At 48.0% G+C, this 16,149-nt stretch overlaps 1 protein-coding gene across 1 annotated transcript; it reads right to left on the bottom strand.

The window, feature by feature from the left end:
• Nucleotides 1-1,544: 1,544 nt before the first annotated feature.
• Cst7 (cystatin F) lies at nucleotides 1,545-10,938 on the bottom strand. The gene is made up of 4 exons (XM_006985532.4): nucleotides 10,778-10,938; nucleotides 4,629-4,801; nucleotides 2,747-2,863; nucleotides 1,545-2,055 (listed from the first exon to the last, which is right to left on the bottom strand). The coding sequence occupies exons 1-4, from the start codon at nucleotides 10,866-10,868 to the stop codon at nucleotides 1,978-1,980; spliced, it is 459 nt and encodes a 152-aa protein (XP_006985594.2). The 5' UTR covers nucleotides 10,869-10,938; the 3' UTR covers nucleotides 1,545-1,977.
• Nucleotides 10,939-16,149: the final 5,211 nt, after the last annotated feature.

The following is a 16,149-nucleotide window of genomic DNA, read 5'->3' as shown; positions in this document are numbered from 1 at the left end:
AGTAGCTAAAGCTTATGTGCCATACCCAGCTTGCATGTGTGGAATTAGTGATGCAGGGATGGATGGCCTTGTATGGATGAGAACTGAGGCCCAAGGGTTAGTGACTGCTCAGTGTCACAGCCAGAACATGCCTGAGCTGGAGTCCTTGTTCTAGTAAATGAGGAATGTTCTGTAAGGCTGGGCAGGAGGCAAGTGGCCTTCCCAAGGCTGTGGAGGCAGTGGCTGCTGCAGTTTTCAGGTCATGGGCTTGGGCCAGGACCTTGGTGGTATAGCAGAGTCCCTCAAGATGCCTTAGAGCGTGTATGGTGGCCTGGGCAACAGTGGTGTGAGGAGTTCCCATGGGCAGGGGTGAGAGGGATGTGTTTTGGAGCAGTAATTGTAGGTCAGCTCACTTTGCCCCGTGCATGGGTCGCTAACTCAGCAGAAGCAGATATTTGAAGGTTCAGTCATGGAGCTGGCACAATGTATCTGGTGAGGAATGTGTGGCAAGGGTATGGCTGGAGAAAGCTCTAGAACATCAGAGTTGAGCTCTGTCAGGATTCTGGATGGCTAAGGGGAAGCAGGTAGACCATACCTTAATGTGCTGTCATTGATACTTAGGAAAACGAGGATAGTGGACCCTTCACCTACTGCTTTGTCATAGACATCAAACAGCTGCATCCTGAAGACGCTGGCTGTGCACCCTGTGACTCTGGTTATATGTGGAGTCAAGGACTTTCCTCAAGAATTTGCTTCAGTGGCTCCACAAATTGCCAAGTGAAGTCAGTGTCTTGTGGCATCACTGCTATCACTGTTCTGAGTTAAAATACCCTGGAGGTAGTCAGGACAAAAATAAGGTGGAATTTGAAGGACGCCAAGGCAGATCACTGTGCTGTCCTGTTGGGAGGGTTTCAGCAGTTACATTGCCATGCACATTTACTTGTTATCAAGTCTGTATTGCTTCCAGGTGCCCGCATCTTTCTGCTTTGTATTCATAGTTTGAGGAGAGCCCAGAGAGAAGAAGTCCACCCTTGTACTCCTTAGTACTCAGTCTGGGTTCCCTCAGAATGAGGGCTCTGAGACCCGGCTGCCTGCCCATTCTGGGTTTACCCTCTGCTCTGTCCCTGTGCATCTTCCTGCTCAAGCTCCATTGATGTCTTTCCCAAGTTACCAGTGCCCTGCAACTCTCGCTTGCCTCTTCCTTCTTCCAGGGCCCCACACAGCCTGTCCATCCCCACCCCAGCCCCTTCATCCAGGCTCCATATGTGCTCTGTCTCCAGTGGATGGCTTTGAGGGGTCCCATCATTTACCCTCCTCTGTGTTGAGCACTCCCAAACTATTAGCCTTCAAGGCAGCAGAGAACTTGGGTGGAGGCCCTGTTCCTTCAGAAATGCTTCCTCTCTATTCTCTGGGTGTGTTACCCTGTTGATGAGAAGGTCTGGGCCAGTTGCTTAGGTCTTCAGCACACTTGTGCTTATAGCTTATCACCTCATGAAGCCTCCTGAGGCTAAATTCACCAGGCTGCCCACATTCCTGGGTTTCTATAAAGGGGAACATACACAGTATTGCTTTGAGATGATCAGTTTTTTATTTATGATAAACCACTCCCATCAACAGTGGTCTGATGTTAATAGTAGACAAGAGATGGATACAGAGTCTGTTCAGTCAGTTATCAGGAAGCCTTCCACACTACTACTGTCTTGTTGACTGTATCTGCTTTGCTCTACCCATGCTCCAGTAATGCCATCAAAGGATTCTGTCTGTGCCCACATCCTGAATCTGGGTGTGCAGCACCAGAAGAATTAATTTTAGAAGACAATGTGAATACAGTTAATCTGGCCAGGAGGGCACTATATTCTCCCAGTCTCATCACCTGATGACCCACTGGCATTTCCATCCGCTCACTGGTAAGAAGGTCCTGAGGATCAAGATGTCCAGGCTGGGGTGGAAAGGAGGGAGTAGGGGGGCACAGCCCTGGTATTGCTGAAGAGGCAGAAGTCAGTGGCAGCGGAGAACAGGTACTTCAACGCTGTGGAGCCAGGGTATGACCCAGACTTCAGAGTAGCAGTTCAGAGTCTGAAACAATAAAAAAAAGGGCTCATCTGAGAACCCCAGCTGCCACAGAGACCCTGTCCACCCAGGGCAGCTCTTTGAGTACCCCTCGTGCATGCCAGGCATCTGGGAGCTGTGTGTGTGCATGTGCATGCATATACATGTATTCCCTGCTGGGGCAGTCTCTCCCTTACCCACCTTCAGTTTTTATTTTGAAAATCTTCAAACCTACTAAAAGTTGGAGTGATTCAAGAGTATATATTTCTCATCTATAGTTATGAATTGTTAAAATTTCCCACATTGCTTTTGCTTTCTCTGTAGAGAGATAATACATAGTAATACAGCACATGATATGTATATTATAATACGTACCATGTCCTATGTATGTAGGTATTGCATATGATTTCTGAAATATTTGAAAACTTTACCTGCTGTAATGTCCCTATCCCAAATTCAGATTATTACTTTGCAAAGAGGCCTCAGGAAGTGAAAGTCAGGTGGTATAGGTCATGTGAGGGGTGGGAGGATGCTGCCTTTCAACCCTGTGCCCCTTGAGAGCGTGCCTAACCCCTGCTGTCATGTGTTCTTGGTTGGGAGGGAGCATCTCCTTGGGAATGAGGTGTGGAGATGTGTTGCCAGCGAGGGACTGCAGTCCTGAAAGGGGAGCTGGGTGACTGGGGGTGGGCAGGGCCCAGCAGACAGACTTTTATCATACCCGCTTCAAGGCAGGGTTGGTTTGGAAGTCACAGTTGTCCAGATTGGGGTGCATGGTCTTCCTGCATGTAGTTCTGCCGATTTCCAGCTCCAGCATGTATTTCAGACCCTTCACCACCTGAAGAAACCAAAGACCCAAGAACTAGATTACTTGGCATAGGATGTATGAGGGTCACTGCCTCCCCAGCTGGTGAGGAGTGAGGGGAGGAGAGTCCCGTGGAGCTGGGCACAGGGGAGGCAAGCCTTGGGCTTGCCGGGCGCGCGCGGCTCTGGGTGAGCAGGCCCAGCTTCAGCCGAATCTCTTCCCTGCCTGCTCTCAGTGTCCTAGAGCCCCTGCTTAGAGAACTGCATTCTGGAGCAACAGGGTGGGGTTGCCATAGCGACAGGTAAAGACTTGCCCTCTCTCTCTTGGCTGTCACCTCAGCTACCCAACAGCTCCCATTGACCCGCAGTGGTGTTTAAATGGGTGGCAAGCCCGCTGACTTCCATACTGCTTGTTGGCATGCATAGTACCCGCTGGCTTCTCCACTCTGGTGGGAACGGATTTATTTTGAGTTTCAAAATAGCCCTCTCCACTTGGACACGGCCCATGACTTAGTCCTTTTTCTTGTTTGTGGTTTCTGTATAGTTGGAGGAAAGTTCCTCAACTTTTAGTCCCAGTCTTAACCAAGTATCATGTGAAATAGTCTCCAACATCATGAGGTACTGTAGTGGGTAGCTGTTCCAGCTTTGACCTGGAAGTACCACCCCCTTTGAGGCTTCTGTAACTGTCACGCCTACAAGACGGAGCTGAGAGAGGACCCCTGAAGACCCGAGATCCAGATGGGGGAGCTCTCTTGGTTCCTGGACCCTGGACGCTGGAGGTAGACCGAGCAGAGTTCTCCAGAGAACACTGCCGGACTGCGTCATACCTTTCCCAGACCCTGTTACCTATCCCTTCCTTGTAAGTTACCCCACAAAATAAACCTCCCTTTTAACTACGTGGAGTGGCCTTAATAATTTCACCAATAGAGTACAGAGGGAGAATGCTCATCTCCCTTATGGGGGACTTTGGGCAGACTCTGATTGTCTGAGGCTGGTCCTTGGATAGTTCTACACACCAGAGTGTTCCTAGTACATCCTTTCTGACACATTACACTCTTAAAGAGTTTATAGTTGTCAAAAGAAGACTAGAGGAGCCGCCCTGACCCTGTGGCCCAGAACAAACATGAATGCGGTGAAACCATCATCCTCAGCAGGCCTTTCTGTAGCCCTTTCCCTGCAGGCCCCAGCACATTCTCCTAAAGCCAGGCCCACATGTCTGCAGAGTGCTGCACGGGGCCTCTCCTCCTGTCATGTCAACACTTGTTTTTGGGACACAAGGATTAGCAAGGCTGGCTGTGCCCCCTAGGGTCCCCAGGGAAGGAAGTTCTGAGTGGATGTGATCGGTCACTAAAAAGGCTGGCTTGGGATGGTGACCCTTGAGAGCAGGCTGGAGGAAGAGTGCGTTTGTGGGTCTGCAAAGGGAGCGGGGCCAGTTCTAGGAGGAAAATGAATGGGTCCAGAGGGAAAATAGTCCAATGGCTTTGTGGGCTGTGGCTGTGGGTGAGGGATGAAGACAGGAGGTGACCAGACCCTGGGCCCTGGTGGGGCAGCTCCGACTAGTACTGCTGTGCCCTCCCTGCTGGGCTGTCAGCCTCAGCACACCACCGCAGGACCCGTATTCCTCCGCTCCCATTTCTTGTTGCCACTGAGGGACTCTTGCCCCGGCTGTCATGCCCAGCTCTGGGCGACACGGGTCTCAGCTTCAGCACATCTCTGCTCTGATGCCTGATGCTGTAGGTAATGTGGCCCAGCTTCCCGGGCAGGGCTGTCCCGAGGTGCCCGCTAGTGGTCCTCCGCACCTGTACCAGGGCTTTGTTGACCCGGGACTCCTTGAACAGGAAGATGTCATTCGTGCAGTTGTTGAACTTTTCCACGCTGTGCCTGGCCGCCTTAAGCACTCCTGGGTTATTGGTCTTTATTGGTTTGGGAAATCCTGGTCTCACACTGGAGTTTAAATCTTTGGAGCAAAAATCTGAAAGAAACCAAAGAACCAGAAAAAAACGCTGATGCCAGTGGAGTGGAATACTGGATCCGTGGGTCGGGCCTCATCCCCGGTGGCACCCAAGTTCTCTCAGCTGTGTGGGCCTAGCTCCCCCTCCACCGTCGCCTGTGTGCCTACCTCCTGTTTACTCCGACACCTGAATATTGTGCGTCCTTATTTGTTCTTTACTTGACGTTGAGGGCAGATGCCATGGACTGTCCAATAGTATAATTCCTGTCCCCTAGTCCCTGCTCACACGGCCTTTTTTTTTTTTTTTTTTTTTTTTTTTTTTTTTTTTTTTGGTTTTTCGAGACAGGGTTTCTCTGTGTAGCTTTGCGCCTTTCCTGGGACTCACTTGGTAGTCCAGGCTGGCCTCGAACTCACAGAGATCCACCTGGCTCTGCCTCCCAAGTGCTGGGATTAAAGGCGTGCGCCACCACCGCCCGGCTAATAATAACCACAATTTCTTTTTTTTTTTTTTTTTTTTTTTTTTTTTTTTTGGTTTTTCGAGACAGGGTTTCTCTGTGTAGCTTTGCGCCTTTCCTGGAACTCACTTGGTAGCCCAGGCTGGCCTCGAACTCACAGAGATCCGCCTGCCTCTGCCTCCCGAGTGCTGGGATTAAAGGCGTGCGCCACCACCGCCCGGCCACACACGGCCTTTTTTAGAACCCAGGTTTATTCTCAACATGGGGCCCCCGGCAGTAGAACTCCAGACAGGAATTGTGTTAATTTGCCCAGACTGGTTTTTGAGGCTGGCTGTACTCCCCACAGAATCCCTCCTGCACTCTCTCACCTCGTCAGAGTGGCCGTCCGTGTCTGCTCAGGCACACTTTAAACCCAGCCTGTGACTCCTGAGGTGCTGATATACACCTCCTCTCCCTCCCAGTGAATGTTATCCCTTGAGTTTTGGGTCCCGAGCCTGGTGTGCTGTGGGGGTGAGAGGGTGGTCAGCTGGTTTCCACCTAGACCTGTTTTCCTGTACCAAGGAGTTCATATTTGTGTGTAAAAATGAAGGGAACAATATGAGGGGCATCTGTCTTACAGCCAGGTAGAACTTGGAATCCTAGCTTTCCACTTGGGCCTCCCTGCTCCCGGAGGCATGGGGCTAAGTGATCCTTAAGAGCCACCTCACTGGAGACCCTGATTCAGTCTCTTGCCCAGCTCATTCATGGGCTCAGTTCCCAGGATCCCAGAGGCAGGGTAGCTGCAGCGAGGGGAACAGGGCTTGGCCAGGTGTTCGTATTTAGCTTCAGAGTCTGGACTTTTTTTTTTTACTAGGAAAATAAAAGAATCAGTGAACCAGTTGGTTCCCTACAGCAGAAAGTGGCTTGTGGTTCTTAATGTCTTGAATTTGGGTTTCTCTTTATTTTGAACTTTGTCGTCAGTGGTCAGGGATGAGTTGCATATGAAAATGAAAAAGGGCTGAGGAAACGGCTCACTGGGTAAAGGTGCTTGCTGCTGAGCCTGATGACCTGAGTTCGATCCCAGTGGAAGGCGAGAACCTGCTCTCAAGTTGTTCTCTGGCCTCAGGAGTCTTCCACATGTGCTCACACACCAAAATAAGTGAGTGAAAATGAAAATGCAATAAAATGAAAAGCTTGAGGCTAGTGGGGGGTGGGATAGAGGGCTTTAGATCAGCAAACTTATCTTTTTAAGACCTTGCTGAGGTATTAGTGTGCTGGTGACTGCCTGGAGCTAGACACCGAGAGGCAAGTGCTGGCTGTTGTGGCTGTGTTGTTATAGCAACCGTAGATCCCAAGTTCCCTCTGAGGACAAGATGCTCCCCCATCCCAGTGACTGAGTAGGTGGTCATTAAGGCCCAGTGGAAGTGGAGGGAGAAATGCCTTTTGCCTTGACCTGGGAGTTAGGAATGAATACTGTAGGTAGATGACACGTCAGAATCAGAAGGCAGGAGGCTTCCGTGGAGCTTTTGTGGGGAAGGTTTCAGCATCTAAGGCCAGGGAAGGAGTCGGCCTTTATATTAAACATGGTCTATAAAGCAGTCTGTCTGTCTGTTGGCCGCTAGAATCGTGATACCCAGAGTGGGGTGGTCAGGCCTGTTGGTAATCTCCAGTCACACCGGATGTGAGAGGTGGAGATAGGTCAGCAGGGAGGTCTTTCCTGGATGTCAGTGATCTGTCAGAGAACCTTAAGTGAAGCACTACAGAAGGCTGTTTCCATTGCTTCTTAGAACCTGAATGAGGGGAGCCAGCCAGCAGGGCGAGCATCATCTATAGTCCGCTATCTACAGCCCACTACAGGTCTTCTTATGTGGGCCAAGGGGAGGGTGGTAAAGTAGAAAAGTCATGGTCTATTGGACACCTGTCTTTGGGGCATCCCATTGTGTGATCAAGCAGGGTCTCCTGGCAAAAGGCTCCCAAGCTAGAGACACAAGATTCAGTTACAGCTTATCATTGCTTCCAGGCTTCCTCGGCACGGGCCACTAAAGCCCTTTATCCTAAGAAAATAACATGCTGCTAGTGTTCTTGTTCAATAGGGCTTTGGGACTGGGTCTGGTCTGTAGATTGCTCATAGCTGGATCCTACCCAGTGACCTCTGGACTGTCAGCATGCTCTCCAGCCCTTTATGATGTTCCCACAGAAGCCAGAGGAAGTCTGAGGACTGGGATGGTGGTGGAGTAAATGCCAGGCTCTGCTCAGCTGCAGGTGAGTCACCCATACTCTGTACCTCTTAAGCTCCCTCATTCATATCAGCAAACCCCCTCACGTCTATGTCTTTGCCATGAGTTCTGTGGGTCATGCTTATGCTTTGAGGCCCTGAGTTGTGAGGATGGGGTGGGCTTCTTTGAGGCAGTATTGTCTCCTCATGCATGGATGCTGATACTTGATAGGATTAATTCTGTCTTTACCAACTGGGACACACCCATGGTTAGAATTTTGGTTGTCCTTATTGGCTGTGCTGGCTTGTGCAAGCTGCTTAACCTTTTTGAGCCTCCATGTCCCATCTGTAATGGGGATGATGCTGACGCTGACCTCTCGGGGTAAGAAGAAAGGAGGAAGTTGGCATGAAGCAGTAGTGTAAGTATTAATCAGTACCATATCAGGTACAATATGGCCATGGTAAGGATCTCTGAGGACAAATGTATTCATTGAAAATCCTAGAACACAGGCTGGGCCAGTGGTCTGCTCAGGCCCAGACCCAGCCCGCACCAGCTTCCAGAGCCTTCTTGGGGAATCTGTCATACCCAGGCCTAGTTATGCTATGGGGAGCCCTTGCTATGGGGAGCAGGTGGCTGCATTGGCACATGTGGGTTTCTTGCTTTAGCAGACAAGTCTCCCGCAAGTCCGACTGGAGAGGGGCAGGGGATGAGGGAGAGGGTGGCCAGCAGCAGGGAACCTTGGAAGAGGTGACACATTGAGAAAGAAGGCTCCCCATTCTCACCAACAGCAACTGAATGTGGCAATTTCCTAAATTCTGAAGACTGGGGATCCTTCCCTGGGCCCCGCATGTGGGTATGGGCAGCTTAACTCCTGGGCACAGAGTGAAGCCATGTGCTCAGATCAGACATGGTCAGTCTCCCTGTTGCCCGTGCCTTGGGCTCACAGAAGGCTCTAGACTCCCACAGGAAGTAGGGAAGGTGGTGTGTGTGTGTGTGTGTGTGTGTGTGTGTGTGTGTGTGTGTGTGTGTGTGAGAGAGACAGAGAGAGAGAGAGAGAGAGGGGGGGGGAACCATCAGGGGCCCAGGTTCCCAGCTGTTTGAGTCCTGAGAGAGGGACCTGAGCTTCCCCCATATTTCGGCTGAGGCCCTTACTGGAAGCATGGTACCCCAGGAAGGGTGGCACCCCAGTGGGTGGAGGTGGGGTTCATTAGCATAGCAGAGAGAAGGCCTGGCCACAGACTTGCAGGCCAGGGTGGTACTGTCAGGAGTACCCCAGGCCTCCAAGCACTTTTGAATGTCATCACCAATCAGCTTTCACTAAGACTCTCGCTCGGGTCAGGAGCAGTTTACAGGCCATTTCAAAGGGCAGGCTGAAAGGTCAAGAGTCCTCAGCTGGTAGGTAGGGGGCCTGTGGTGGGGTTCTCAGGTTCCAGTGTGAGGGTGGTGTTTATTGGGTCTGGGGCAGAGAGGCCTGAAGGAGGTGACCCAGGGAAGCTGCTGTAGGCAGGAGGAATGGGGAGCACTCCTTTCAGTCTCATGCACTAGTGGGAAAATAACATGGTAGAGATGGGGAACTGACCGTTCTCAAACATCTCCCCCAAAGCCACTGGAGGTGGCTACTCTGTCCAGTTAGGCCCCAGAGGAGGCAAGTACAGCATCTTCCAAACACTGAGTCTAAACAATGAAACTCCAGGACAGGTGAGACACACCAGTGCCCTCCCCAGACCTCCCACGAAGGCTAAGAGGGCTTTGTAGAAGGAAGCCCCAGACTCTGCCTGTGTCTCTCCCTGGAAAACTGAGACAGAGGAACAGGAGGGAGGCAGGAAGGGCTTCCTGGCCAGCACTAAGGCTGCAGGGAGCAGTGTAGCATGAAACCCTAAAGGTCTTATTAATAAAAACAAACCCAGAGCCAGGTATTGGGGTGAATGCTGGAAGAACAAGCCACAGGCACCTCACCTCGACAGTTCCTCAGGTGATCCTGTTTCCTCAGACTGGAAGCCTCTGAGTCCTCATCCAGAATGAATCTCAGCTGTGCTGCTCAAAGCCTAAAAGCTTAACTAGCCTAAAAACTTAACCACTCTAGTTCCTGGTCATCACGACTTATATACCTTTCTGCTTTCTGCCATCACTTCCTGGGATGAAAGGCGTGAGTCACCATGCCTGGCTGTTTCCAGTGTGGCTTTAAACGCACAGAGATCCGGATGGATCTCTGCCTTCCAAGTGATAGGATTAAAGGTGTGTATGCCACCATTTTCTGGCCTCTATATCTAGTGGCTATTCTGTTCTCTGACCCCAGATCAGTTTATTAGGGTGTACAGTATTTTGAGGAACACAATAGCACCACAGAGCAGGACACAGGAAGGTATGATCCATGGCCTGACCTAGCCTGTCTCTCCTGCCAATGCTTCTAGCTACCTGTTTGCCAACCACCCCTTGGGCTGCTGTGGCTTGTCTTTATCTCAGAGCAGAAGCTGCCCCCCACCCACACCCCGTTCTTGTCTTATATTTATAGTGCCCAATTCACAGCAAACACATCAGGTCTTGGATTCTGAGGCTATGCACTCCATTGATACTACCACTGATTTCTTGGCACCCGATTTGCTGTGATGGGGAATCCCACATCCCTGGTGTCTCTTGGGTATTACCTTTCACTGTGTGTTCCACGAATCCTCTGCCTAATCCTCTGTGACTAGACCCATCCTCTTTCAAACAGGAAGAATGACAAAAGCCTTATGCCTAAGTGCTGTCCTCTTTTGGTGGGAGATGGTCAGTTATCAGCTTTCTTGTCCATTAGAGGCAAAGCCCTCAAACTTTATCTATGTGCTGAATCTGCTTGCAGGGGCAGATATCATCCGGCTCTCTGTGGGCAAACAGGCATTCATGGCTGGGCTAGCAAGTCAGCTAACCTTCCTGTGTCAGTTTCTCAACACAGGTGGCCTCCACCACTCACTGGCCACCAACATGCTGACTGTGGGTAGAATGAGTGTCTTATTGGGGTCCCTGCAATAAAGTCACAGGCAGGAGAGAAAAGCTTGTCAGATACAGGCTGTTTGGTCTGAGACTCTTGCCTCTGCCTCTGTCTGTCTCTGTGGTGGGCCCTAGCACAGAACGGAACAAAAATTGCTCTCCCTATCCCTGTGACTGCTGCCATGCTTAATCCCAGATGTCTGTTTGGCTTGGAAGTCGCTGCTGCCAGGATCCAGAGCCCCTAGCCCAGGGTCTTTCCCAGGGCTCCATGAGTGTCCTGGGAAAGTTGCAAGACTACCAGGCCAGGGCCCCCATGCCTCCACTACCACAACATGGTCAGGACAGCACCCCAAGATGGGACTGGATGACCCTTCTCTTACCTGGGGAGTGTGCCCCATGGGTGTCGGAAGTCAGGCAGCAGAGGGCAAGCAGAATGGTCGGCCACATGGCTGCCTGGGCTAAGGGCAGCATGTGGTGGGCCAAGTCTAACAGGGTAGACGTGCTCGGCAAGTAGAGCTCCAGGACCAGGGCAGGGTAATAGCCTCAGTGGGGGCGTGGTTTCTCGTTGAATCATTTTAACCAGAAGTGCTTCATCTCCAGGGCTGGGGGCCACAAGAACAACCACTTCCTTTAAACAAGTTTCCAAGCTGTGATCATTTGCAGGGGGAGGAAGAAGAGAAGTGAGACCCATGAGCAAAGCACCCTGCCTCCTGCCCGGGGGGGAGAGGCAGTTCTCTGCCACTCACCACACACAGGAGATGCTGATGTAAAGAAACCAGGGGATTTTCAGAAGCACAATCACTTGACCCTCCTTCCCTAAATTTACACCCTCCCTTGCCCCCTGTATCCTATCATTCCAAGTAGCCCTCCTCAAGAGACAAGAAACCCTGCTGCCTTTGGTGTGCATGATTTCACCTGCAGGGAAGCTATTCATACTTTCCAAAGTTCCTGAGGAGGAGCATTGGCATGTGGCTTCTGCACCTCTGAGAGAAGCCCAGCACCATGTGAGCTGAGTTATGGATCACGACACCACTGTAGCTCAGAGCCATCAAACGAGAGGAAATTGTGTGGACAGAGGTCTGATTCTGGCCGTCCCTCTACTTCCTGCCCAGGCCATGGTTTGGAGTAGGTGCCTGTCACTAGCTATCTAAATCTGAATCTAGGCTTTGCTTCTAACACCTGCTGTCATTAAACTAGGAACAACCTATGTGCCTCAGTTACCTCCTGGAAATTGTGAAACACTGGGAGCTTCCTTAGCATAAAGGCCCAGAGCAGGAGTAGAGCAAGCTCTAACTGGCCTCAGTGTGGGAAGGTATATTCACTCAGAACTAGGCTAGAAAGATAGTGTGGAAGGATGCCTGGGTCTCATATATATATTAGATCCTAGGGGCCCAGGGGGGAGCTCTGCTCCAGGTGCGTCCTGTGGGGTCCTACTGAATTGCAAACAGAATAGTCAGGGTCTGTGGGACATGGACTAGCTATGTAGTCTGAGGTCCCAGTAGGTTTCTGGGTGCTTTGAGGTTTGTTGTTTGGGTAGTTTTGTATTTAGTACTGTGCATAGTGGGTGGTATTCAGTAAGTGGTGGCTGTTATGACAGCCTCCATGGTCCTTCCCTGAGTGGCCTTGGGATCCTCAGTTTTGGCTGCTAGGGTCTGGAACATGAGGTCTCTAGTATATATGGGATTCACTGTTAGTGTTAGCTTCAGTTTTGGACATCAGTTTCAGGTTGTATGTCAGAACACAGGCCCCAAAGATAGGAGAGGGCTGTTGTATTTCCAGTAGTAACCAGAGCATCAGTAGTCTAGGAGGGAGCTGGCAGTAGATCAAGCAAGGTTGGCTGCTTGATCCTTACATTGCTGGACAGTGTGATGTGGTAAAAGGACAAATTCATGGATCTGAATTCCCAGATCATGTGCTGCATAAAGGACCAGAAAGCTTCTGTGGAGACCTAGAGGAGAATGATGTCTCCTGTAGCTGCAAAGCTAAGATTGCTGAAAACCAAATGCAGAATCTTATTCTTCAGTTGTCTGGATAGAAATTCTAGCCTTGCAGGAAGCTTTTGAAATGAGAATTTCAAAAGAATGGGATCCTGTAAGTTGAGATGGAGGATATAGGAAGATTCCAGTGAAGCAGGGATAGTGAGCCCATGAATTCTGATGGGTCTTCTTTGTCAGTGAAAGAGGTGGCATTCTCAGTGGGCCAACCCTGGATATTGAACCTGTATTAAGGTCAGCCTCTGTGAAGTCCCTGAGATATTAGGCCTGTCCTTAGGTCAGCATGAAGACAGTCTCTTGGGTATTAAGCCTGTATTCTGATGGGCTGTATTCTGATTTGCAGCTTTCTCCTGGATACCAGGCCTCACATGGGGGACAGTGTTCTAGTGACTCCCACATAAGGTACCTGCCCTAAATTCAGCAAGGAGTCAGACCCTGTAGGTACTGGATCACCTTGAAGGCAGATGTGGATAACCCTCTCAGTACTGGGTCTGTCCTAGGATTCATGTGAGGTCAACAGCATTGTTACCAATCCTCACTGTTTCCAGCTTGAGAGCAGCTGTGAGGTAAGCACAGAAGCCTTCTGAGTACTGACCCTACATTAGGAAGCAGCCTGTTTGTGGCCCCCTGGATAGTGACACTTCCATGAGCATTATGAGAGACACATTTTGGTAAAAGGCTTGCTCTGGGGAGCTGTGTTAAAGCAGTTCCCTGGATACTGGGCCTGTCCTTGGGTTCTTGTGTGGGCAGCTCCCAGAGAACTGGACCTATACTGGGGGCATTATGGGGGATGCCCTTGAGTACTAGGAATGTCCTTGGGATGTTATGTAATATTCCTTTACGCTATGTGAAGATATGTCACTGTGATTGGTTTAGCAAAATGCTAGGCAGGATTTTGGTGGCAGAGAGAATGCTGGGAAGAAGAAGGGTTGGAGAAGCCAGACAGACACAGAACGAACCAGACATACAAAATGGGATAGAGGTAAAAGCCTCATGGTAGAAGTAGATTAATAAAAATATGGGTTAATTTAAGTTATAAGAGCTAGTTAAGGAACTATTGGCTGAGATTTTATATTTAATAAGTTTTTGTATGGTTATTTGGGATCTGGCTGGCAGGACAGAAAAGTCTTCCTACAAATGATGCCCAATGTCTGGCCACATATATCCATATAAAACCTGAGAAGGCTTGAAAAAGGCTTCCTTGTGTTTCTCATGCTGGCCACAGTACAGAGACATGTATCCCAGCAGCTGTCTGCATGCTTGAGCCACAGTGTGCCATGAGCTAAGCCACATGGTAGGTTTAAGGTTTTTCTCATGCAGATGAAATAGGTTACAGATCTGCAGTAAAACAGATTCAGATGGAAAAAACTTCTAAACAGGTTACAGAGTGTTTAACAATGTGTGTAGGCTTAAAAAAGAAAAGAGAAGGAACAGAGTATAGATAGTTATAAAAATAATAGTTTAAAATAAAGTTTTAAAAGAAAGAGTAAAGTAAAAAAAGGATAAGCTAAATAGAGATGGGAAATACACAGGGAGTCTGGATCTTGTATATAACATATGTTGTCTTTGAATTTTTTGATTGCTGTTGAACAAATGGTAGCTGCAGATAGACATTGGATTATAGAAACTGCTAAATTAAACCAACCTATATATTTTTAAGATATCTTAACTTCAAAATGGAATTCAAAAAATATGTTGTATTGGAAAAGAGATTATGCTTTTGTTTCCACAGAAAACAAAACAAAAGCCTGTGGATTCCTTCAAGGTTAAAAAGGATCAGGTTTGAGGAAGATCCCTTGAAAATCCTGGCTATAGGCATAAAGAAATAAACCTAAAAAAACCCTACAAGACAAGTGACATATATTTTACCTGCTGAAACATAAAACAAAAAATCAGCTTTAACTGACTTGTGCACACTACATATTCCATACTTGTGTTAATGCAAGTATGCATGTTACCTTTGAAAGTTTATGTGTTTTCAGAACAAGGGGACCAGACACCAATAAAAACAGGTGGCCCAGGTGATCCAGTCTCTCTCTCAGAGAGCCTCTGTTGCGGTTTCCTTAGAGTTCTGCATCCAGAGTAGCTTCAAGGCTGCTGATCGAGATGGTCCAGCCTCACAGACTATTCCAGCCAGGATTTGACCACTATCTCAATTTTCTCAGGGTCCCATAAAGATGTCAGCATCCCCAGACACCAGGAAGCAGTCTAGAGAACACCATGCCTACATTCCAAAAAAGTGGGATGGGTGGTTTTTGGTCATTCAGTGGGTTATGGATGTTTGTCATCATTTAGGGGGGTTGGTTACAAAATTGTTATTGGTCATGGTCAGAAAAAAACTGAACAAAGGAGATTAGATTCAGGGATCTCTTTCTGAAGAGAAAAAGGGGGATATAGTAGAAAAATGATGGGATAAAAGGATGGATTGTTGAGTCTGCTTTTGTACAGCCACTAGTCTCAAATATGGTATGGAATTTTATGTATTGATACAAATTTAAGGTTATTTTTGTTATACTGTATATATTTATGTTTCTATTCTTGTTTAAGTCATTGTACTTATGCACCTCATTTAAAAATGTAAAATTTTAGTCCTTGAAAGCTACTTAGGATAATAATCTATAACAATCAAACTTATAGTCATGTTAGGTATTTTTTTAAGGTCACACAAAGATATATTTTTAGATAGATAGATGGTCTCAAACACTTCAAAAACCCATAGCATATGGCATTTAAAATGTTTTGTTAACATAGGGCTTTTCATGACAATGAGACATGTCTGCTCCTGGCAGCACCAATCTACTTCATAAAAGGATGATGGGTATCAAAGAAACCCCATATGGAGTTTGCTTTCAGTGTGGCAAAATGAGCCATTTGGGCAAGAAATTGCTTTTGTCTTGACTGCTGACAGTATGCTGTACAAACTGGATAAGCAGGACACACACAAAAGACTATTGGACTTTGCCAAGGTGGGACAGTCCTTCAAAATTCCTGCTTCATAGAAAAGTGTGTCAGATATTCTAGGCCTGTAGGCCAAAGATTGGATGCCCCAACATTGTAGAGGAACTTTGGGTGACTGTCCAGGCAGCCAGATATCTCTATTATTTATATAGTTTTGGAATTGGCTTGTATTGCACTTCCTGTTTACTCAGGTAATATTATATCCTTCTGGGGTCCTTGATGAAGTTAAAGACTATATGGCTAGTTATACTTTTCCTTAGTTACAATAAAAGGTAAATTAGGCACAGAGCTTTTGACTCATCAAGATAGAGAAAATAATGGAGTATTTTCTCTGAATACAAATGGAGTGGACATTGTAAATGTAATTCTTGCCTGATAAATTGTTCTTATTGTTTATAGTTTTATTATGTTAGAGTTAAAACCTTTCCTTTTTTATTTAGACAAAAAGGGGGAAATATTGTGAAATATTCCTTTACACTGTGTGAAGATATATCACTGTGATTGATTTAATAAAAAACTAAACAGCCAGTAGTTAGGTAGCATTTTTGGAGCAGAGAGAATCCTGGGAAGAAGAAGGGTGGAGAAGCCAGAGAGACAAAGAATGAGATGGACACACAAAATGGGATAGAGGTAAAAGCCATGTGGTAGAATATAGATTAATAAAAATATGGGTTAATTTAGGTTATAAGAGCTATTTAGGAACAAGCCTAAGATATTGGCTGAACTTGCATAATTAATAAAAAGTCTCTGTGTTGTTATTTGAGAGCTAGCTGGTTGGACAGAAAAATCTACCTACACTT

This window comes from Peromyscus maniculatus, chromosome 4 (assembly GCF_049852395.1).
Source record: "Peromyscus maniculatus bairdii isolate BWxNUB_F1_BW_parent chromosome 4, HU_Pman_BW_mat_3.1, whole genome shotgun sequence".
NCBI lineage: Eukaryota > Metazoa > Chordata > Mammalia > Rodentia > Cricetidae > Peromyscus > Peromyscus maniculatus.
This window is presented reverse-complemented; position numbering and strand designations above follow the sequence as displayed.